This window comes from Cherax quadricarinatus, chromosome 64 (assembly GCF_038502225.1).
Source record: "Cherax quadricarinatus isolate ZL_2023a chromosome 64, ASM3850222v1, whole genome shotgun sequence".
NCBI lineage: Eukaryota > Metazoa > Arthropoda > Malacostraca > Decapoda > Parastacidae > Cherax > Cherax quadricarinatus.
In genome coordinates, this window is record NC_091355.1 from 14,058,448 (window position 1) to 14,084,007 (window position 25,560).

Below are 25,560 nucleotides of genomic sequence, written 5' to 3' on the forward strand. Positions count from 1 at the left end.
ACATGAGTGGGTGTGGGTGGGTGTGAGTTGGACCTGACTAGCTTGTGCTGCTGGGTCTGGTGCAGTGCTCAATCCTTGAGTGGAGGTGACCAGACTGGGTGAGTCATTGGGCTAATCCGGGGAAGGGGACATGGACCTGCTCCGCATGGGTCAGTAGGCCTGTTACAGTGTTCCTTCTTTCTTATGTTCTTATGTAATATTAACTGTTAGACGACAATGTGGAAACTGAAGGAACAGTTTGAATGGATGTGTGATGGAAGGAAACTGTGAAAACTTAGAAAGAAAGAAAAAAAATGAGATTCGTTTATTTGAAAGCTCGCTGTTGTTTGAACTTCAGAGAGCATATAGTTAGGGCAGCAAAATTAGTAAATTACCAAGATATATGTGGCAATATTATGCTCGTCTTACTGATTATTTTACTTGCGTGTGTAAAGTTTGTGTCGCTATATTTGACTGGTATTTTTCCATGAGGTAAGTGAATCCTACATAGGATACAATACTATGCTGTGATTGTTGTTTTACAACAATAATGTTGTGCCGAATAGGTAAAATTAGTCAATTAGCAAGAACTCGTTTAAAATTAAATCCCTTCTAAAATTTTCTCTTATACGCTTAAACACACACACACACATAATATATATATATATATATATATATATATATATATATATATATATATATATATATATATATATATATATATATATATATATATATGATGGGGCCCACCTATGGTGTAAATTGTGGGACCCATAGCTTCGGAGAAGTGGATAAAAAGGCTTCAAGGAAGAATATTTGGATTTCTTCCTGAAGCCGTTTGAATATTCCACTTCCCCTACCACCCCATCTTTTTATTTTTATATATGTTATATTTTTATATATGTTATATGTTTATATATATATATATATATATATATATTCATTTATGTTAATGTAAAAATTAATAATTTTGTACCAAAAGAACCATAATAAACTTACCTAACCTTATTATAGCAAGAGCAATTTAATTTAGCCTAATCCAACTAAATATATTTCAGATAAGTTTACAATAATTTAATAATAAACAAATACAATGAAATATAATTTTTTGTTAGGTTCTGAATGATTTTTGCGAAATTATTGCATATACCAATTTTAGATTGCCTTATTCGGCAAAAAGAGCGTTGCTATTTAAGCCAAAATAGCAAGTTTTAATTATTCGGCACGACATTATATAAACGATTTTCAAATGAATAATATCATATCTGTATACTCTATTGCATTCAACCGCGTTCCAGTCCACCCATCTAACAATTCTTATTTTTTTTCAGTGGAGTCACTAACTATATATGGAGGGGAAAGATGGGACTTCGTAGTGAATGCTTCACAGAGCATTGCAACGTACTGGATAAGATTCCAAGGAATGCTGGACTGTGACGACCGCTTTAAGTCTGCCCACCAGGTAAATGCCATCCCATGGTAAGCTCAGAATTTAATCCATATGTTTATGTATGGCGTCACGAACATAAGAGGTTATAATATAAGGCGCAGTAATGTGCGTGTATTCTGAGTTTACCTGGAGTTTACCTGGAGAGAGTTTCGGGGGTCAACGCCCCCGCGGCCCGGTCTGTGACCAGGCCTCCTGGTGGATCAGCGCCTGATCAACCAGGCTGTTGCTGCTGGCTGCACGCAAACCAACGTACGAGCCACAGCCCGGCTGATCAGGAACTGCCTTTAGGTGCTTGTCCAGTGCCAGCTTGAAGACTGCCAGGGGTCTGTTGGTAATCCCCCTTATGTGTGCTGGGAGGCAGTTGAACAGTCTCGGTCCCCTGACACTTATTGTATGGTCTCTTAACGTGCTAGTGACACCCCTGCTTTTCATTGGGGGGATGGTGCATCGTCTGCCAAGTCTTTTGCTTTCGTAGTGAGTGATTTTCGTGTGCAAGTTCGGTACTAGTCCCTCTAGGATTTTCCAGGTGTATATAATCATGTATCTCTCCCTCCTGCGTTCCAGGGAATACAGGTTTAGAAACCTCAAGCGCTCCCAGTAATTGAGGTGTTTTATCTCCGTTATGCGCGCCGTGAAAGTTCTCTGTACATTTTCTAGGTCGGCAATTTCACCTGCCTTGAAAGGTGCTGTTAGAGTGCAGCAATATTCCAGCCTAGATAGAACAAGTGACCTGAAGAGTGTCATCATGGGCTTGGCCTCCCTAGTTTTGAAGGTTCTCATTATCCATCCTGTCATTTTTCTAGCAGATGCGATTGATACAATGTTATGGTCCTTGAAGGTGAGATCCTCCGACATAATCACTCCCAGGTCTTTGACGTTGGTGTTTCGCTCTATTTTGTGGCCAGAATTTGTTTTGTACTCTGATGAAGATGGGTTGGGATATAGTTTCAGGGATCATAGGCATTTTAACGTCTTTGCAGTATTAGAAGAACAGCCGAGAATGTATGATAGTGAATGTGTTTCCTTCCTTGGATCATTCTACCCTGGTGTGTAATGTCCAGTGTTAGCACACACACACACACACATTACCAATATATAGTCATGCGTTTCTTAAGTATTGGCTAGCGTGACTGGGCTCGGGTGAGAGAAGACGTATGTAGTGTCATCTGCAGAAAGTGTGGGTTTGAGTAATTGCGAAGCATTTGGTAGGTCATTTATGTATAGGAGAAAGAGAAGAGGGCCAAGGACACTTCCCTGTGGGACACCAACTGTAATTGGTTGTGCGGAAGAGCTTGCCCCATTTGCGTACACATATTGGCTTCTGTTGCTGAGGTAAGACTTGAGGTAGTTGAGGGAGTGCCCTCTAATACCATAGTGTGACAATTTTACGTGGAGCAAGTCATGGTCAACTGTATCAAAAGCTTTACGTAAGTCAATGAAGATCCCCAGTGGGACTTCTTTTTTCTCTATTGCAGTGTATATATGTTCTAGCATGTGTATAATAGCATCATTAGTATTTTTATTAGGCCTGAATCCAAATTGGCAGGGGTTGAGAATGTTTTGGGAGATGAGGTAGGAGTAGATTCGTTTATGAATTAATTTTTCGAAGATTTTTGAGAGAGGGTGTAAATTGGATATTGGCCTATAGTTATTCAACTCTGGTCTCCTCCTTTATGGATCGGGGTGACCCTTGCTATTTTGAGAACTGTAGGGAAGGGGGAGGATTCATTGGATTTGTTAAAGAGTGTTGCAATGATTGGTGATAGTACTTGTAACGCTTTTTTGTATATAAAGGATGGTAAGGTATTTAAATCTCCTGCCTTGTTTTTCAGTGCGTTGATAATAAGGGAGACTTCGTATGGGTTAGTCGGAGCTAGGAACAGTGTGTTCGGGTAGTTGCCAGTGAGGTAGTCATTTGGTGGGGTATCTGAGCTTGGGATTTTATTGGCAAGGTTTTGACCTATAGTGGAGAAGAAATCATTGAGTCTGTTTGCTGTTTCTGTTGGTGGGAGTTGGGGTTCATCTGATTTTGCTAATTTTATTTCGCTATGTCGTGATATCTTTTTTGTTCCCAGAATTTCTGATAGGGTCTTCCAGGTCTTTTTTATATCACCTCGTAAGTTGGATAATCTGTTCTCATAATACAATTTCTTTGCCCTTCTTATCAGGCTGGTTAGGATTGACGAGTAACGTTTTGTTTGGTCTCTGGTTATGTGACCCATTCTGTACTGTTTTTCATATCGGTGTTTTGTATTTATGGATTTGAGAATGCTGGGTGTTAGCCAGGGACTGTTCAGTCTCTTAGCTGTCATCTGTTTAGTTTTTTTAGGGCAGTGCTTGTTATAAAGGTATTGGGTCTTTTTTAGAAAATTATTAAAACATTCGTCAATATCTGTATAGATTTCTAGCTCAGTGTGCCAGTCAATGTTTACTGCTGTTGTGAAGTTATTAATGGCTGCCTCATTGTGAAGTCTGAAGGTGACTTTAGTAGTGTCTTGGGGTATTTTACCAAGAGTTGTTATGAGGAAGGTAGGGTAGTGGTCTGTGGTATTATCTGTAATTATGCCTGATTTTAAAGGGGATATGGTGTTGGTCCAGATGTGGTCTACAAGAAATTATAGTCATTTATATCAGGTATGGTGACGGTGATATTGGTAGCGAGTCTGCTCACGGCCCGTATATTTTTTGGAGTTTTTTCCTTGTTTTTATCGCTTTTTCTTGCATTATTCTTTCTAATATAATAACTGACTATTTGGCATTATATAAGAGTAGGCGGAGGTTATACGTAGACTTAGAGACAACCAGGTACCAGATGGGAACGCTCGGCAGTGCTCCCGCTCCAGAGAGCCCGGAGAAATCACTTCATTATTACGCTTATATATCAACTCTACGGCTTATTTGTCTATCAGAATTGATCTAATATAATATAATAAATACTATAAATAGCATACAAACATGTTATATACTCTAGACTGAATAAAATAGGCCATTACATGGCGAGAGATTATCGGGAATATTTCGATATTATTGAGCTACTCCTCTCCATGTCGTATTCTTTGGTCTTTGAGTAAGAGAAAACGGTATTTTGAAGAGGATAACTACACTAGAACATCAGTTTGCTAAGAAATACACCCAAACAAACGCGATTTTCGCGATTTTTTTTTTTTTTGAGACGGGGGCCGGCCGGCGTTCCCGGCCGATATCTCGCAAGTAACTTATTCACCTAAAGTCCATCATCATTCCTTTATTACTTAATTAAATGGAATAATATTCACAGAAATTGTAGAATAATGATTTCTCTTATTTCCATCGTAGACTTTTTGGAAATATTCCAAATACTTTGGGAGTTATGTGAGAGTAAAGGGCAGATTTTTTTTTTGCAATATTCCAGAAACTAACAAACTTTATTTTTTTGTGAAATAACGATAAGTTATTTAGAGGAAATCTAACGATGCAAATTAGTATTAGCATTGTTCTCTCGGCACCAAGTGTCCAAACAACCTTACGTAGCCCCATATAAGAATGACTTTGGGCACAAGGGCATTTTCAGTAAATCAGTCTTTTCTCAGTTGTTGTTTGAGGTATATTTTTGATAAATATTTTCAAGAAAGAGTGAAAACACTTTGTCTTGTGCACCAAAACTGGAGAAAATCGGACGGTAAACAAAAGAGTTACGAATTTTGCCCGACGGCCCCCTTCCCAGCTAATTTATGGTTAGGTTTATTTTAATAATTAGCTTTCCTGATGACAATTTCCATTTTCTTTGTATTTACAGTATGTTGGTTGTTATATTACCATCTAATACAGTAACAGGCACCATTAAAAATGTACTTAAATGTTTTTAGAACCGGGTTAATAATACATTGCTTTATAAATCAGGAAATAAAACTATTACATGAAGATATATATTACAGGTGGCTGTGCTGCGATACGAGGGAGCTGAAGGCTTCCCTGGCAGCCTCGACCATGTCGACTACAATTCTACTGTCCGACAAGGCTTGGTTAGTCCCACCTTAACTTTAGTATTGTCACTATCTCAGATTCCATGAGGAACAATATGCTTAAAGAAATAACACTGAACGGGTTGTGTTTGTACCAATAGCAAATGAGTTCTAAAACTCTGTGGTATGTTTGCAGTAGTGTTATTACGATTTGGTGAGTAAATATGCTCTTCCTTTATCTATATACTTCCTGCAGTTTGAAGGAAACTTTTTCAAACGATTTTCTGTGAAAGAAAATGCTGAATATTTTTATATGTTTAATATATATTAAGTCTAAGTAATGTCTGTCGCCGGTACCACTTAAACTGTGTGTGTGTGTGTGTTTACCTGGAGTTTACCTGGAGAGAGTTTGGGGGTCAACGCCCCCGCGGCCCGGTCTGTGACCAGGCCTCCTGGTGGATCAGAGCCTGATCAACCAGGCTGTTACTGCTGGCTGCACGCAAACCAACGTACGAGCCACAGCCCGGCTGGTCAGGAACCGACTTTAGGTGCTTGTCCAGTGTCAGCTTGAAGACTGCCAGGGGTCTGTTGGTAATCCCCCTTATGTATGCTGGGAGGCAGTGAGAGAGAGAGAGAGAGAGAGAGAGAGAGAGATCCAATTCATGGCTGCGTAAACAACTCATTACGACTGTGACCAGATATAAACATGTGATTAGTTCATTTCCACTCTAACTTGTTCAATTATCAGAACTTTGCTGTCCAGTCCCTGGAGCCATTATGTACCTCTGTAATCTTTTGACTACCACCCACAGGATGGGTATGGTGTGACTACCACCCACAGGATGGGTATGGTGTGACTACCACCCACAGGATGGGTATGGTGTGACTACCACCCACAGGATGGGTATGGTGTGACTACCACCCACAGGATGGGTATGGTGTGACTACCACCCACAGGATGGGTATGGTGTGACTACCACCCACAGGATGGGTATGGTGTGACTACCACCCACAGGATGGGTATGGTGTGACTACCACCCACAGGATGGGTATGGTGTGACTACCACCCACAGGATGGGTATGGTGTGACTACCACCCACAGGATGGGTATGGTGTGACTACCACCCACAGGATGGGTATGGTGTGACTACCACCCACAGGATGGGTATGGTGTGACTACCACCCACAGGATGGGTATGGTGTGCATAATGAAGATATTAAACTAACAGTACTACTCACGGCAAGACTAACGTTTTAACTAATGTACTGTTTGTCGAGACTCATACACAGTAAGACAAGAGAACAGTTTAGTAAACAAATGAATGAAAAATAAAATAAGAAAATTTTTATTTGGCAACCGTTTTGGCCACTTTGGCCACTTTGGCCGGGGCCAAAATTGTTTTGGTCAGTTTCTTCGGATGAAACAACGTCCAGTGGATGTTTAAATGAATGTACAATCTAATTTACCTCTAGTTTCATCCCCCCAAAATAAAGTTGATAATTTTTTTACAAAATATAATATTTGAACTTTGTAGCCGCCCGTAAATGTTAAAAAAAAAAAAAAACTGGGGCTAGTCAGATTATTTTTTCCTAAAATTGTAAAAACATTCATTGTTGAATGTTTACTGTGAAAATCGTTTCATTCATTTCTCATGTTGAGATCGTAGCATATAGCTCAATAACTTTCGATGAAACTGAGGAGAAACGAGAGTAGGCCTATAACATGGGACCCAATATATTTTTTTCGAGAGCGAATGATGCTATTTATCAATAAAAAGAAAGGAGTGTTGTTATACACTTCTTATTCAGTATAACTTCGCCATAATCACATTTTCTATGATGGTGATCGATCAGAGAGAACGTAATATAATATCGCTGCAACTACCCTATACCACAGTGTCTACCTCGCCTCACTATTTATTTATTTATTTATTTATTTATTTAGAAATTTTAGCATACATAAAAATACAGGTAAGAGCAGCATGCCAAAGCCACTTATCATGTTTCTTCTCGCATATGATTCTCTGTATTATGTTTATATGATATGTAGCGTGTTCTGTATATAATTTTGGATAACATCTCACAAATATTGTAAATATACGACATTTTATAGCTCCCGTAGCGGCATTTTTCCGACTTCATGACGTGTCCAGCCTCTTTCTCACCTTATTCCTTGTCCGGGATGAGCTCCTACTTTTTAAGGTTCATTTCAATAAATTTGCGATAAAATAACGAAAAAAGCTGAAAAAAACTGCGGAAAATTCACAACGTCCGCGCGCGGGATATGTTACTTGTAGCGTGATTATAAGAAATATTGTATTGACTATAATTCTTTGTACAAACTTTGTACAGACATGAGTCTTATACCAAAATCTTGAAAAATTGTTGAACTATTTTTCTGAATGCTTAACTCAATTGTCGATTCTTTTTCGATATTTTTTTTTGCATCCCGCCCACGCACGCGGCCTAAGGCTCTCTTACCGCACTTCTCCACTATTCACACTTTCTTACAAGATGTAAACAAAAGCTTAGAGGTTTTCCAACATCTTTGAGGCGCTTATACTTTCTAGACTGGAAAATTTCGATACCTCAGTTCAAGCTGGCAGAACTGCTGACCTGCAGAACATAATGAGAATCTTAGTCAGTGCAATAGTTGCTGGGTAAAACCGATATACAACAAGTACACGAATTTTCGACATTTGTTTTTAACATACATAAGTAAGTAAGTAAGTAAATTTATTCAGGTATACACAATACAGTTACATAGAATTATCATACATAGCAGCATGTGTAGAGAACCTAGGATAACCCAAAAAAGTCAGACAGAGTGACTTATTTCCATTGGGGTCCTTTTACCTTATTATTATAATATAAAGGTTATAATATTTTCTTATTATTCTATAATGAAGAGAACATCTTATTATCATACTAAAAAGACTACATAATTAATGGTCTGTTGACATCTGAAAAAAGAATGAGTCATTTTTCTGGTGGGCGTTTTTAATTAGTTGAACTTTGGGGGCCAATATTGGACTGTGTATTGTAAGCATCAACAGCCTGACTGACCATGCTTCACCCAAAAGTCCAGTCCTGGTGATTGTGAAACGATCGCCAGGCAGAGATATGGTAGACAGGGACCAGTCCTGCCTTCATAGCTCATGTGGTGACCAGGCATAGACATGGTAGACAGGGACTAGTCCTGCCTTCATAGCTCATGTGGTGACCAGGCATAGACATGGTAGACAGGGACCAGTCCTGCCTTCATAGCTCTTGTGGTGACCAGGCATAGACATGGTAGACAGGGACTAGTCCTGCCTTCACAGCTCATGTGGTAACCAGGCAGAGACATGGTAGACAGGGACTAGTCCTGCCGTCACAGCTCATGTGGTGACCAGGCAGAGACATGGTAGACAGGGACTAGTCCTGCCTTCACAGCTCATGTGGTGACCAGGCAGAGACATGGTAGACAGGGACCAGTCCTGCCCTCATAGCTCATGTGGTGACCAGGCATAGACATGGTAGACAGGGACCAGTCCTGCCTTCATAGCTCATGTGGTGACCAGGCATAGACATGGTAGACAGGGGCCAGTCCTGCCTTCATAGCTCATGTGGTGACCAGGCAGAGACATGGTAGACAGGGACTAGTCCTGCCTTCATAGCTCATGTGGTGACCAGGCATAGACATGGCAGACAGGAACCAGTCCTGCCTTCACAGCTCATGCGGTGACCAGGCAGAGACATGGTAGACAGGGACTAGTCCTGCCTTCATAGCTCATGCGGTGACCAGGCAGAAATATGGTAGACAGGGACCAGTCCTGCCTTCATAGCTCATGTGGTGACCAGGCAGAGACATGGTAGACAGGGACTAGTCCTGCCTTCACAGCTCATGTGGTGACCAGGCAGAGACATGGTAGACAGGGACTAGTCCTGCCTTCATAGCTCATGTGGTGACCAGGCATAGACATGGTAGACAGGGACTAGTCCTGCCTTCATAGCTCATGTGGTGACCAGGCAGAGACATGGTAGACAGGGACTAGTCCTGCCTTCATAGCTCATATGGTGACCAGACAGAGACATGGTAGACAGGGACTAGTCCTGCCTTCATAGCTCATGTGGTGACCAGGCAGAGATATGGTAGACAGGGACTAGTCCTGCCTTCATAGCTCATGTGGTGACCAGGCATAGACATGGTAGACAGGGACCAGTCCTGCCTTCATAGCTCATGTGGTGACCAGGCATAGACATGGTAGACAGGGGCCAGTCCTGCCTTCATAGCTCATGTGGTGATCAGGCAGAGACATGGTAGACAGGGACCAGTCCTGCCTTCATAGCTCATGTGGTGACCAGGCAGAGATATGGTAGACAGGGACTAGTCCTGCCTTCATAGCTCATGTGGTGACCAGGCAGAAATATGGTAGACAGGGACCAGTCCTGCCTTCATAGCTCATGTGGTGACCAGGCAGAGATATGGTAGACAGGGACTAGTCCTGCCTTCATAGTTCATGTGGTGACCAGGCAGAGACATGGTAGACAGGGACCAGTCCTGCCTTCATAGCTCATGCGGTGACCAGGCAGAAATATGGTAGACAGGGACCAGTCCTGCCTTCATAGTTCATGTGGTGACCAGGCAGAAACATGGTAGACAGGGACCAGTCCTGCCTTCACAGCTCATGCGGTGACCAGGCAGAGACATGGTAGACAGGGACTAGTCCTACCTTCGTAGCTCATGTGGTGACCAGGCATAGACATGGTAGACAAGGACCAGTCCTGCCTTCATAGCTCATGTGGTGACCAGGCATAGACATGGTAGACAAGGACCAGTCCTGCCTTCATAGCTCATGTGGTGACCAGGCATAGACATGGTAGACAGGGAACAGTCCTGCCTTCATAGCTCATGTGGTGACCAGGCATAGACATGGTAGACAGGGACTAGTCCTGCCATCATAGCTCATGTGGTGACCAGGCATAGACATGGTAGACAAGGACCAGTCCTGCCTTCATAGCTCATGTGGTGACCAGGCAGAGATATGGTAGACAGGGACTAGTCCTGCCTTCATAGCTCATGTGGTGACCAGGCATAGACATGGCAGACAGGAACCAGTAGACAGGGACTAGTCCTGCCTTCATAGCTCATGTGGTGACCAGGCATAGACATGGTAGACAGGGACCAGTCCTGCCTTCATAGCTCATGTGGTGACCAGGCAGAGACATGGTAGACAGGGACCAGTCCTGCCTTCATAGCTCATGTGGTGACCAGGCAGAGATATGGTAGACAGGGACTAGTCCTGCCTTCATAGTTCATGTGGTGACCAGGCAGAAACATGGTAGACAGGGACCAGTCCTGCCTTCATAGCTCATGTGGTGACCAGGCATAGACATGGTAGACAGGGACTAGTCCTACCTTCATAGCTCATGTGGTGACCAGGCATAGACATGGTAGACAGGGAACAGTCCTGCCTTCATAGTTCATGTGGTGACCAGGCAGAAACATGGTAGACAGGGAACAGTCCTGCCTTCACAGCTCATGCGGTGACCAGGCAGAGACATGGTAGACAGGGACTAGTCCTACCTTCATAGCTCATGTGGTGACCAGGCATAGACATGGTAGACAGGGAACAGTCCTGCCTTCATAGCTCATGTGGTGACCAGGCAGAGACATGGTAGACAAGGACCAGTCCTGCCTTCATAGCTCATGTGGTGCTTGATGTAGCGTTATCACACATATGTATAACAGCTTTATACAGCTTAAAAAATATTACAACACTGAAACAATTATATGTGAGCTCTATATTCAGTCTGTGTTGCTGTGAATTTTTTGTATTGCTATATAAGTTTTATATCCATAATATCCATAACAGTTAAATCATTATATTTCTTCCATATTGCAAGAGACTGAAAAATTCCTTAAATAAAGTATAAATCCATATACAGCTGCTGGACGCAGGGGAGATATCCACAGCACATCTGTGTGCTGCAGATCTTGGCTGAAAATCACTACATCACGGAATAAATTTGCAATGTAAATGAGTCCTCGAGCTTCGTGGGAGCTAAGACAACATCCCTCGCTGAGGAATGTAGACGACTTGTGGCATTTGAGCTAGATCTCATAATCTAAACTTGTTTTAAAGTAGTCCTTGACCCTCCACCTTAGCGAGCACTAGTACAGTTTACTCAGCATTCTTTTGCCCTGAAAAAATGTAAATTCATATTCCACATTATTTAAAGCCAAACTAGCTTCTAAAAGGCCAATGAATGATAAGAAATGCCATATCTTTCTTCACAGCTAATCCACAAATTGGAGATAAATCTTAATAATATTTCTGTCTGCCCTGAATCATTATCCAGTCACGGCATTATCAAGGCTTGCCTTGATAATGGTTTACAATGGATAGAAGCGTCATTGGTACGAATCAATAACCGGGTGTCCCATTACTGGCTGATTCTGAAGCCCCAACAAGGTGATTTTTCTCCTCAAATGATTACACTCAATTGTTAAAAACAGTTATGCACCTCGCAGGGTGCTCCATACCGTCAACTCACAGTTTCATATTTCACAGCTGTTTCATCATTTGTTTATGTTATCGAGTAACAACTGTTTTTTTTCCTCTAGGACATACTGTAAGTTCATATAATAAAGCTATTGGAAACTGCGACTTTCTTTACGAGAATTCTTTTCTGTTTACACCTGACCCCCAACTCTGTCCCATTTTCCCCCCGTAGCAACTGAACAAGTTGAATGCTGCTCCTGGAGATGGAACCTTCCTGACAGCTGCCGAGATTAAATCTTTGGAAATGGGCGAGGACATTTCTCACACACCTGACTACAAGTTCTGGCTTGACTTTGATTTTTATGGCAAGAATAATGACCTCTTCCACCATGAACAATACTATCCTTTCCTTGGAGGTTAGATCTTTCTTATATTTTGTTTTGATTTTCAGTTACAGGTTAGAAAATAGTACTATTCTTTAAGTAATTTAAATACTTAAGTATATATATTGTCTTGTCCCTCTACTTACTATAATTTTTAGCTAAACTTTATAATTATGTTACATTTTCAGGGAATTCTTGATGCTACTTATTTTAAAAGTATAAATATGTTTTTTATAAAAGTTTCTAATCCACTGTTAATTAGGATTCATTAACTAAACCTAATTCAGTGTTAATTTTTCTAGAATATCTCTATTATTAATAAAATTATATTATTTTAATTACTTCACATATTTTTTATAACCTTTCTGAAGCAGTAATAAATGCTCACTGAAACTGCTGAGGTCATTTCACTCCAGGTCTTTGAGGAATAGAATTGTATCCCATATATCTTAAGGATATCTGAAGTTATTCATTTATTTCAGAACTAAATCAACATTTGTTCAGTTTCTTGATGATTTATAAAGTATCCAATTTCAAGACTTGTTTGATAAGCACTTCTTATATCTACGAGTTTTACTTATGAACTCTATAAGACAATGACCATTTAAGGTGTGAGGGCATGTTCTTTTTTTTTCTTTTTATCACAGATACTATAAGATGGCCCTTACTTTTTTATATAAAAACAGACACTTGTTATTTACACTTGGTTTCAGTAAGAAACTAGAATATTCATCTGTTAGATTTTTTTTTCATTTTAATCAAGATTGTAAAAAGCTCTTGTGCATCAACAGTCAGGACCCCAGTTCGGTTGTTCGTGCCGCAGATAAACCAGATCAGCTTAAAACTGCCGAATGCTCCGCCTTTGTCACAGCCAAGAGATGTTGACTACACCACCTTTTGCAATGCCACTTCTAGAAGAAATTGCCACAGTGAATTCTGCCACTGCCCGCATGTCCTTAGTGTTAGGAAGGACAGTTTAATTGAGCTGATCTTAGTGGATGAAGGTGAGTGATGTGGTAAGGAAAGGTAACTGCTAAGCTGAATAGTCTCTCACTAATATTTATGTTTTACCATTAAACTGAAGGTTACCTGGAGATTACCTGGAGGTTATTCCGGGGATCAACGCCCCCGCAGCCCGGTCCATGACCAGGCCTCCAGATGGATCAGGGCCTGATCAACTAGGCTGTTACTGCTGGCCGCACGCAGTCCAACGTACGAGCCACAACCCGGCTGATCCGGCACTGACTTTAGTTATCTGTCCAGCTCTCTCTTGAAGGCAGCCAGGGGTTTATTGGTAATTCCCCTAATGCTTGATGGGAGGCTGTTGAACAGTCTTGGGCCCCGGACACTTATGGTGTTTTCCCTTAGTGTATCAATGGCGCCCCTACTTTTTATTGGGGGCATTTTGCATCGCCTGCCCAGTCTTTTACGTTCGTAGGGAGTGATTTCTGTGTGCAGATTTGGGACCATTCCTTCCAAGATTTTTCAAGTGTAGATTATGATATATCTCTCCCTCCTGCGTTCCAACGAGTACAACTCAAGTGCTTCCAAGTGTTCCCAGTAGTTAAGGTGCTTGACAGAACTTATACGTGCAGTAAAGGATCTCTGTACACTCTCTAGATCTGCGATTTCACCTGCTTTGAATGGAGATGTTAATGTACAGCAGTATTCCAGCCTAGAGAGAACAAGTGATTTGAAAAGGATCATCATTGGCTTGGCATCTCTCGTTTTGAACGTTCTCGTTATCCATCCTATCATTTTCTTTGCACGTGCGATTGTGACACTGTTGTGATCCTTGAAAGTGAGATCCTCAGACATTACTACTCCCAGGTCCCTTACATTATTTTTCCGCTCTATTGTATGGCCGGAGTCAGTAGTATACTCTGTTCTACTTATTATCTCCTCCAGTTTTCCATAACGGAGTAGTTGGAATTTGTCCTCATTGAACATCATATTGTTTACCGTTGCCCACTGGAAAACTTTGTTAATATCTTCTTGGAGGTTAACCGCGTCCTCAGCAGATGACAGCCTCATGCAGATCCTAGTATCATCCGCAAAGCATGATACGGTGCTGTGGTGTATATCTCTGTCTATGTCTGATATGAGGATAAGGAATAAGATGGGGGCGAGTACTGTGCCTTGTGGAACAGAGCTCTTCACTATGGCAGCCTCCATAGGTTTGTGAATAGAACTTCAAAGCGAGTTTTGCTTGTTATGGTCATTAGCTTTTCCATGCAAATCAAGGGTGATGGAGCAAATACTGTACACTTTCGTAGTCTATGAGGAATATCCCACGAAGCGACTGCGAATAAACAAAAACTCGTTGGTATGGTTCACGTCAGGCCACTGACACTACCGGAGCTGTGGATCCAGCCAGTAACCCAACTACACAATCAAAGCATCATGTTCTTAAAACCAACCTAAACACGCTGACCTGTGTGACAGCCATGAATGGATGCAGACATGGGAGCACATATGACACTTCATATAGTGTTGTTGGTATATAATATTTATCAACGATGGCAAAGTCATTATAATATCTTTCAGTTAGAAGCGTTATACTAAACCTTGTTTATATGGTGCTCTTAGTGAGCCACAACATAAACATTATTCATTCTTGTACTAATTGTTCATATTATTATGTCTAATATGTTTTAAGTAACGAATAACAACGATACTTCTCCTATTAACCTTAGTAACATTAGTATTACATCTGATTTCCATGCTGATTCTTCGCAAAATTTAGTACATAAAATGAGTGGTAAGTTAATGTTGCTTCAAATACCAAAACACCTTAATGCCAAAAGAAATATAATATGCAGACAATGATGCACAATACTGTGGCGGCGAGGGTGTAAACAGTAACAACTCTTGTATATACAGTGTAAATATGCATTCTCTATGACTGCTATCACACATGATGTCTGTACTGCACGTGGTAGAGGTCGGCAATCACAGTCATTAAGCAATATATATTTCAAATTAAAATTTAAGTTAATTCCGGAGCAACTCACACCCCCCTGTGTATTTCAGATGTTCAGTTTCCACTGATATGCGAATTGGTCATCTAACAGGTATTTATTACAGCGTCTTCGCTGGTCAGAGATATGAAATCAAGTCTCACGTTGGTAGCCAATCTCTGGGAGAGGACGTCTCAGTTAGTGCGACAGTACTGTCTTGGACTAGAAGTCTGATAACCCAGCTGTGAATATAAAGGAACACAGTTGCAAGTGGATAATTTTGATCGCATATCTGTATAGAAAATAGTTGGAGATTCAGGCCTTTTTCTTGACATTAAGATAACTTATTGAAGCGAGAGTTATGGGAGAATGTGTAAGCTAAACCCGTGATATTAATATGCTGGGGTACGTAAGTACTAAGAGAGAAAGTTCACTGTGTTAATATGAAGAAATATTGTTAATGTAAAAGAAAAAGCCTTTGGGAGGGAATTTAAAAGACTAATGCTATGACGATCCTCGGGGCGTGCAGGCTGTAAGAAATAACCAGATTGATCACTCGGTCCCAGAGAAGCGTGGCGTCAAGTCGGGTTACTTGAGTATATTGTTTTTATAACTAGACTCAGGAGGACAGGCGTTCAAGCTACAGTATGGAATGATTTTGCTATTAAGTACAGAATACGACTATTAGTTTTCCTTTTCTGATTTTTGAATCACAGAAAGACTAAATAATATGCACAAGTTTTCTCTTTTCAGTGAGATAAAAAAAAATATTTGGTCTTGCCAGGTGTGGTGTACTGGGCTAATCACCCCTTCCACCTGCATGGTCATGCCTTCCAGGTTCTGGCTATGGGTCGTCTGGGAGAGAACACTACACTGAGAAAGGTACGTTATATTAGTTTATACAATGTATTTTGTGCACATGTAAGGTTAAACTTTTTTCAGATCTCCGTTAAATACATATTCCTTAGCATTAGTTTCATTGCCTTTACTGGATGGTAATCTGGACAGAAACATTGACAATTACTGATATAAACCAAAGATGAGGCAGTGTAAGGGAGGGTAAACTTCTGATGCACAGACTAACACACTAACTACCCTTTTAGAATTATTCAGGATCTGAGTTGCAGATAAATTTCTCCAGGTCTAATTATGCAGTATCATAGTGAAACAAAATTCGTATAAATTTTTAAATAAACAATGGCTTGATGAGGGAACAGAATAATATAATTTATATTTCTATAAAGTTTGCAATTGATACAAGATTAACATAATTAGAATACTATTTATAAAGCCCCTGGTAATGTAGAACACTTAGCACAATCTTAAAATTATCTTATAATTACTGAACAATTATTCGTTCAGATTAATTTGCTAGAATGTTATAGTTCAAATCTTCAGATATTGTATTCAACACTTTGATTTATGATATATAACTGTGGGACTTTTTTTTTTTTAAATTGGTATAATAATTGCAATAATAAATACTGAAGTAGAACATATTTTTGCTTATCACATATTTCGGAATATATTGATGATACTAAGAACAACATTATGGCTACATAAAGCTTTTTTTGCAATGTATTTTGCAGTGATATTCTTCTGAGAATAATGCATGGCTGGTGGTGGGGTGTCCAGATTAAATACATTTAAAAATTATTAAAATCAGGCTCTTTCCAATTTGGACAAAACACCAAAAATCGAGTTACCAAAATAATATGTCTCTGTAAGCGATAAGAAAAGGCTTAAACCTAGTGGAAGATGGCCGACTCACAATTTACAAAGGTAATGAACTCTGTAAGCGATAAGAAAAGGCTTAAACCTAGTGGAAGATGGCCGACTAAGAATGAAACTTAATTTTCCGAAGATAGATAATTTCTGTACAGTGGGATTCTAATTATTCATAAAATTCAGACGGAACCCCAGCTCAACTTTTACCAAAAGGAAAGATTCTAGCTGTGGCCGGTCATGGATAATGAGAATCAATGACAGAAAACAAGGGAGAAAGAGGGAGAGTGAAGAGTAACGCCTAGTTTATCTTCATTCAGTTTGCCTCTTCCTGCCTTGTTTTCTGTCATTGATTCTCATTTTCTACGAGCGACCACTGCTAAACTCCTGTCAAAATAAAAAATAAGATTTTATTTGGATTTTTAACCCCCTGAGGGTTAGCCACCCAGGATAACTCAAGAAAAGTCAGTGCGTCATCGAGGGACTGTCTGTCTTATTTCCATTGGAGTCCTCAGTCTTGTTCCCCAGGATGCCACCCACACCAGTCGACTAACACCCAGGTACCTACTTGTTTGCTAGGTGAAAGGGGAGAGTAGGTGTAAGGAAATACGCACTGGGATCGAACCACGGACACAGTGTGAGGCCTCGGAGAGCGTTGCCTACCAGGCTACAAGACACCAGGAGGGCTATACATCATAGTTTCCTGTAATCTTTCTGGTATTGATTAAAATACCCTTGATTAGCGGGGTACAAGTGAACAGTAGCCTTGATTTCCCTGGTGTAGTAAGTCATATTCAGGCGCTGAGTACATAATGTACGAATATTTTTTTATAATGCTCTTGAGGGCATATAAATAAGTAAGTAAATTTAGGTACAGATACACGTAAGTGCAGTAATCATGCATAGTGTAAATTACTTAGGATAACCCTAAAAAAGTCAAAGTGACTTGGATGCTTTATGGTCAAAAAAGTACGTTATATAAATTTAATGTAGGATAATCTAATGAAGTCAAATAATGCGACTTCATCCACTGATGTCTCTATTAATTTGCAGTAACAGTATTTACAATACAGAGCAAAATCAGAAGAATCCAGAACGATTTTATGGGCACATAAGATTTTGTTCGATTAAGCCCATAGGGTTAGCCACCCTGCATAATCCAAGAAAGTCAGTGCGTCATAGACGACTGTCTCTCCTTATTTTCACTGTGGTCCTTTAATCGTGTCATCCAGGATGCTACCCACAGCAGTCGACTAACACCCAGACACCTGCTTACTGCTAGGGGAAGTGGGCAAGCATGTGTAAGGAAACATACCAAATGATCCCAACCAGGGATCGAGCCACGGACATTCAGCAAGTGACCTGAATGTGTTGCCAACCGAGACATGGGACACTGCTTCAACTCCGCATGAGTAAGTGGCTTCTGTGGTATTGCAACGTTCCTACTGCATCTCCACTTTCATCTTCATCGACGTCTTCAAAGCTAATTTTTTTTATCAAGGTTCATTATCCCTTTGCATATCTTGTATTCTCTTGGTATCCATGGATTTTTTTTTGACTTAATCAGACCTCAGAAATTTAAACACACCATTAACTGTGGCCATCGTTAGTTTACCCTCAGATTTATTGCTATTTAAGATGGTGGTCATTATCTTACATTGGCTTTGCTGAACTTGTGAATTGTTGGCTGGTTCTGACCCTGAGTGTCTCTGATAAATTTGGAGACGGTTCTTAAATAATATGTCTTTGTTGTAGCTACTGTAACACTTTTATTCATTGGCTGATTTGAAAAAAAGTGTTTCTGGAAGAAATCAAACTCCAACATGGGCAAGTCATTCATTAAATTGGGATTCCATGACAATTACGCTCAATGCCTAGTGATTATTGCTGCTTTCCGTGCAGTATTTCTCAATATTTGATAAAAAAGATAACAGTTAATCTAGTGACTTATCCATATTTACCACTCTCTATTTTAGAGCACCGATGCATTAGAGCGTATAGGAAGATTTTTCGTAATTTTTTTCTTTTCCCTTGGTGTTTCAGAGTGCTACATAAACATAGGCTAAACCTTGAAATTTCCTGTAACATTCAATCAAAGAATAAGAATGAAATGGTTCTTGTATCTCCTAAACCCTCAACAGATAAGAAAGTTCTTGATGCCGTCCACATACAGTACGTTCCAACTGTATTAACAATGAACACTTGCTGACTCAACCTGTAAAACTTTACCCCCTTTGTAATGCCTCTTTAATCTTTACCACTTTTAATCTTCATACCTTCAAACAAATTCCTGCACAACCGAGCAGCTAAGAGGTGCGTTTTATTGGATTTAGTCCTCAAGCCAAACATTGAAAAGCCTTTCCGTGTCTTCCATTGAGTTACGTACCAAGAGTGCAGGTCTAAGGAGCAGTGACAGGATTCACACGCCTGGCACTTTCCGTCAAGGTTTCATGTTAAGTATAAACAGTAATACGGGGTTGGACTAACAGTTTTATCAGTCACATCTAGTTTCTCTTCACCATAAATCGATCATATAACAGTCATATTATTATGTTTGGAAATTCAATGACTGGGGTATAACTTATTTAGAGCACTGAAGTAGGGGTAACAATAACACCTTGCAGTTTAACTTACAAACCAATGATGAAATAACCTAGTCTACTTAACTCATTACTCTGCTCTTTCAAATGTCTTGGTATCAGGAGCCCATCTGACATTTTGCCATTGTATGGATATATTTCCCAATGTGCTCGTTGATTTTACTTTTCAAGGTGAAGTCTCTTGAATTCACGTTAAACAAAATTTCGCTAAGCGTATAATGACTATATATACACAGCTACACGGTATTAATGATGACATGTACTCTTTTTTTTTGGCTACTAATACCTTTAGTTATACACAAAATTATTGAATCTGCTGGATGTTTATTTCAGGTACAAGAGATGGATGCAGCTGGGCTGATTGAACGTAACTTTGATCGCCCTCCTATCAAGGACACTGTAACCGTTCCTGATGGTGGATACACTATCGTACGGTTCATTGCTTCCAACCCAGGTAAAGTGTTTAAATGTTGTACACTATACATGAAATGCTGTTGTATTTTATTGTGACTTCCAACCTAGTAAACTTAATCATTTAATTAACACACAATTTAGGCACTGTTATCGTCATTAATTCATACAATGCAGAGATTGCTTCAGATTCAAATGCGAACGATGATAAAACAAAGTAATAGAAGAAAATGAAAGAAAAATGAATGCCAAACTGGGTAGATGTAGAGACAGTCATATTACCCTCAAAGAATATACTAATAGGGTGTTCTCAAAAGAAAAAAAATGGACAATGATTAGCAGTGCTTGTTAAGAGTCTTTGATAAGGGTTAGTAAGTAATGACCAGCTATACTGCCTTCCACTTCCCAGATTATGTATGATCCATTAGATTTTACACTCCACAAAGAACGTAGTAGTAATGCTCTACTGATGTTAGCAAGAACCATATACATTTATTCATGTGATAAAGCCAAACTGCAGAAATAGAAATCTCCATTTAGATGACATGTCAGCTGTACAACAGCCTTTTCAAGTAAACAAAATACATCTGGGAAAAGGACTAGTGTAACCCTTGCTATCTTGAGTAGTGTTGGTCATGTGATAGTTTCTAGTGATTTATACAGACAAGAGCGAGAAGTTAATGCGGTGGTAGTAAGTCAACTCTTGAAGGTTATGTTGAAAATGGTATAAAATACCGACAAGTTGATGAGTAAGACAAGAGTTGGGGATATTTATTATTGAAAAGTTTCTTCTACACGGTAGACATCAGACTGGAGAGGAATTCAGCGCCATGGAGCTGAACTCTTCTCCAGGCTGAGGGACTGACCATCTGCAACCATTTCTACAAGGCTGATAGTCTGATTACATCTTTCAACCTATACTCTGTATTTGACTGAATAATCCTGCTTTGTAGGCGAAACGTTTAAAAAATAACGATACCCAGCTTAACGGTTGGTCTCCAAGATAGGCTTAGTTCTTCAACTGTTTTGTAATGATTTGGCCAAGCGGAAACTTTCCAGGTTTTACATGATAGTGTCAGAAGTTGTAATTAGAGCAGTTTCTAAGTATTTTCTTTTGAATTCGCCGCTTGCCCTAATACCTTGTCTTTGGACCATTTCATTAAATGGTTTTGAGAGTTTGTGTTGACCGCACTGTTCAAGTCTGTTCTAATGACATCCATATTTTTCTTTTTTCCTCCCCATTTTTCTTGTCCTGGCTCTTGTGTACAGTTTCTCTTGCCTCCGCTCTGGGATGATGGGGGTATCTCCATAAAAATTCCATTTCTCATTTGAATGGGATAGGCTATCCTGAGGATGGCAATTCCCAAGTGATAGTAACTCCAGCTATGCTGGAAGGAAATCTTTGAAGCTGCAGTAGCTGATGAACCTTTGTTGAAATACTTAACGATAGCCTCATCCCACTGAATCCTCTAAGCTCAGGCTGATAGGTTTCCACATCTTGTATAAGCACCATCCTGTGTGATGGAATATGACAGGGAAATATAGCTTTTGTTTCTACTATGTAGTTATCATATCAAATTTGGATACATTAGCACACTGCTAATGTATCCAATTTTTTTTAATAAAATTAAAAAAAAAGTGATGTAAATTGTTTAGAAAACCGACAATTTGAAGAATAAGACACTTTTGCAACATTTAGGAATCTTTATTGTGGAAACTTCGCCAACCAGCGGCTTCCTCAGTCCAATACAGAGAAGAACGATAAAAGATAAGAAGTTTGAGATAATTAGTCCTTTAGCCTGAAGTCGATGTGTTCAGTCGATCAGTTTTGAGAAAATTACAGTATATACACGGAGCAGTGACTTATATACTACAAACAGGTAAGTTGAAGCATCAGGAAACGGAGTTACCAGTGGAAAAATCCACTAGTGTAAGTAGGTCATGCCTATCGTTTAGTTAATGTGATTATAGAATCTGATCTGCGAGAAAAGTCACAGATCAGGTCTGTGGTGAAATATTTACGTCAGTTAGGTCCTCTGTGAAGGTGACAGTTGTAAAGGAATATTCCTAGGCGAGTGCTAAATCCGTATAGGTCACAGCAAATAAGAATTAAGAGGTAATCTGGCATCAAAACTTCCGCTTGACAGTTCCTGGTCGCCTTGGATGTATCGAAGTACAAGTACTTTTTTGCCTCTTAAGGGTGTTGAGTTACAGCTGCTGGTTCGATTAAGAGTTTTGAGCTACGATTCCGTGGCTTCTTGATGGTATTGTTTTACAGCTCAGGGGCTTCTAGAGGATATTGATCTACAGCTCAAAGTATGTAAGTCACAAAGCAGCCAAAATACATTTAATATTTTTTTTATATTCACGCGAAAGTGCCAAACCCAAACAGGTTTTACCTCCTGGGGCACTGAATTTTGTTCGAACATTTCTTTCATCTTACTGTCCTCGGCCCCTTTTCAGTCTGGGAGGCTGCGACTTCTGCTTCGGTTGGCAATGCCTCTTCCATGGTCTCTCCGTCTCGTAAGTCAGACATAGTTTTCTGAAGATTTTTTTTTCATGGTCGTCTTGCCGCCAGACTTTTGTCATTCATCATTCATTCGTCTACGCCTTTGAGTCTCCTGTTTGCTTTCCAGTTTGAGGGCTTTGCATTTGCAAGGGCGAAGTTAATGATCCATATCATCGTAGTCTCATCTCTGGGCGAAGTTAATGATTGCATCATCATCGTAGTCTTATCTCTGGGCGAAGTTAATGATCTACATCATCAACGTAGCCTCATCGTTAGTGAGGGTCCATCTGGTGTTTCTTCCGGAGCCTCCCGTGCAGGAGAGGTGTACTAGCCTCCTCTAAGCTCCATGGCCTATCACCACTTGAGAGAACGCCTAACCTGGTCTCGCACTCGAGATATAAGGGGCGTGGATTCGTCCCTGGCTTAGGAGGCCTAAGTTTTCTGATTCTCATCCTGGAAGACATGTTTTACTCTATCCGGGAAAATATTCCTCTGTTTCTGCTCTGACACAATTAATTTAATCCCTGTACTATTTTCCCATTCAGAATTTCCTACACTTTTTACAATATTGAATATTTTCACAGCTTATGTCTGCAAACCAGACATAAGTTGTGAAAATATTCAATTTTCCGTGTTCAGCATATTGATACTGCATATATTACAGTGTGTCTACACCTGACCCATCCAGTTTATAACCCAGTCCAACAATTTTTATTATGAAAATTGGTATGGTGATACCGACAAGATATGGGAAAAGACACTGATGTACAGTTCAGGAAACGTTTCGCCACTTGTAGTTTCTTCAGAAATCACACGTGGCGAAACATTTCCTCTAATACATATCTTAAATTGTGCGTGTCTTTCCAAATTTTTAGTATGACAAGACAAGCGGCGAACACACCAGTGCTAACTTCCTTCTACGTTATAACTTTCTCCTATTTTCTTTATCCTCAGGTTACTGGCTGTTTCACTGCCACATCAGCTTTCACATTGAAGTTGGCATGGGACTTGTGTTCCACGTGGGGGACCAGAGTATGCTTCCTCCAGTGCCCAAAAACTTTCCCCGTTGTGGCCACTGGACCCCGGACCCCGACCCAAATTTTAAGTCGAACCTCGTCAAGTACTACAAGACACTAAATGAGGGAAAAATTAGTGTCAACCTGGACCTCCTTCCCACTGATAATGACACACATCCAGGACCCAGTTACTCCACACCCACACATAAGACTCCTCACCATTCTTCAACGAACTCAGTACCTGGACAAACCAGTGACTCAAGTCGAAATAACTTAGTTGCTTCGTGTCTAATCATTTTGATGATTTATATGAATGTTTCTATGTAAACAAAAGCAAGAATTTCCGCTAAAAAAAAGACAATTTTAATTCAAGGAAAAATCTGAATAACTCTGTCCACAGTATTTTTTTTTAATAAAGACGCTTTTGTATACTAGCATTAGACAACAGACTGAGGAGTCTTTTGTTGAACTACGAGATATTGTACTGAAATGTGCTGTAATACGTCAATTAAACGTCAAGTACTGTACTACGATGTATTTTGTGTGTACTTCAACTCATTTACTGAGTCATGCGCGACCTGCCTGGCTCATGAGCCATGCGTCAACCTACTCGGCGCCTTGCCATGCATCAACCTGCCTGAGCTATGCGTCACATGCTTAGCTCCTGAGCCATGCGTGACCTGCCTGGCTCATGAGCCATGTATGAACTTACCTGGCTCCTGAGCCATGCGTCATCTATCTAGCTCCTGAGCCATGCATCACCTGCATGAGTCATGCGTCACCTGCCTGGTTCCTGAGCCATGCATCAACTTATCTGGCTCCTGAGCCATGTGGACTCTTCACCTGCATCATTACAGTGTCATGTGGACTCTTCACCTGCATCATTACAGTGTCATGTGGACTCTTCACCTGCATCATTACAGTGTCATGTGGACTCTTCACCTGCATCATTACAGTGTCATGTGGACTCTTCACCTGCATCATTACAGTGTCATGTGGACTTTTCACCTGCATCATTACAGTGTCATGTGGACTCTTCACCTGCATCATTACAGTGTCATGTGGACTCTTCACCTGCATTATTACAGTGTCATGTGGACTCTTCACCTGCATCATTACAGAGTCATGTGGACTCTTCACCTGCATTATTACAGAGTCATGTGGACTCTTCACCTGCATTATTACAGTGTCATGTGGACTCTTCACCTGCATCATTACAGTGTCATGTGGACTCTTCACCTGCATCATTACAGTGTCATGTGGACTCTTCACCTGCATCATTACAGTGTCATGTGGACTTTTCACCTGCATCATTACAGTGTCATGTGGACTCTTCACCTGCATCATTACAGTGTCATGTGGACTCTTCACCTGCATCATTACAGAGTCATGTGGACTCTTCACCTGCATCATTACAGTGTCATGTGGACTTTTCACCTGCATCATTACAGTGTCATGTGGACTCTTCACCTGCATCATTACAGAGTCATGTGGACTCTTCACCTGCATCATTACAGAGTCATGTGGACTCTTCACCTGCATTATTACAGAATCATGTGGACTCTTCACCTGCATCATTACAGTGTCATGTGGACTCTTCACCTGCATTATTACAGTGTCATGTGGACTCTTCACCTGCATCATTACAGTGTCATGTGGACTCTTCACCTGCATTATTACAGTGTCATGTGGACTCTTCACCTGCATCATTACAGTGTCATGTGGACTCTTCACCTGCATCATTACAGTGTCATGTGGACTCTTCACCTGCATCATTACAGTGTCATGTGGACTCTTCACCTGCATCATTACAGAGTCATGTGGACTCTTCACCTGCATCATTACAGTGTCATGTGGACTCTTCACCTGCATCATTACAGTGTCATGTGGACTCTTCACCTGCATCATTACAGAGTCATGTGGACTCTTCACCTGCATCATTACAGAGTCATGTGGACTCTTCACCTGCATCATTACAGTGTCATGTGGACTCTTCACCTGCATCATTACAGTGTCATGTGGACTCTTCACCTGCATCATTACAGAGTCATGTGGACTCTTCACCTGCATCATTACAGTGTCATGTGGACTCTTCACC

General features: G+C 40.4%; 1 protein-coding gene across 1 annotated transcript in view; it reads left to right on the forward strand.

Moving 5' to 3' along the window:
• The window catches only part of LOC128700086 (uncharacterized), a 174,479-nt gene extending 150,543 nt beyond the window's left edge, over nucleotides 1–23,936 (forward strand). Inside the window, exons 10-16 of the mRNA XM_070098800.1 lie at nucleotides 1,311–1,441; nucleotides 5,344–5,430; nucleotides 12,091–12,274; nucleotides 13,033–13,245; nucleotides 15,986–16,083; nucleotides 19,860–19,980; nucleotides 23,401–23,936. Of these exons, the coding sequence (XP_069954901.1) occupies nucleotides 1,311–1,441; nucleotides 5,344–5,430; nucleotides 12,091–12,274; nucleotides 13,033–13,245; nucleotides 15,986–16,083; nucleotides 19,860–19,980; nucleotides 23,401–23,789 (1,223 nt within the window). The 3' untranslated portion in view covers nucleotides 23,790–23,936. The remainder of the gene's footprint in view (nucleotides 1–1,310; nucleotides 1,442–5,343; nucleotides 5,431–12,090; nucleotides 12,275–13,032; nucleotides 13,246–15,985; nucleotides 16,084–19,859; nucleotides 19,981–23,400) is intronic.
• The last annotated feature ends 1,624 nt before the right edge of the window (nucleotides 23,937–25,560 follow it).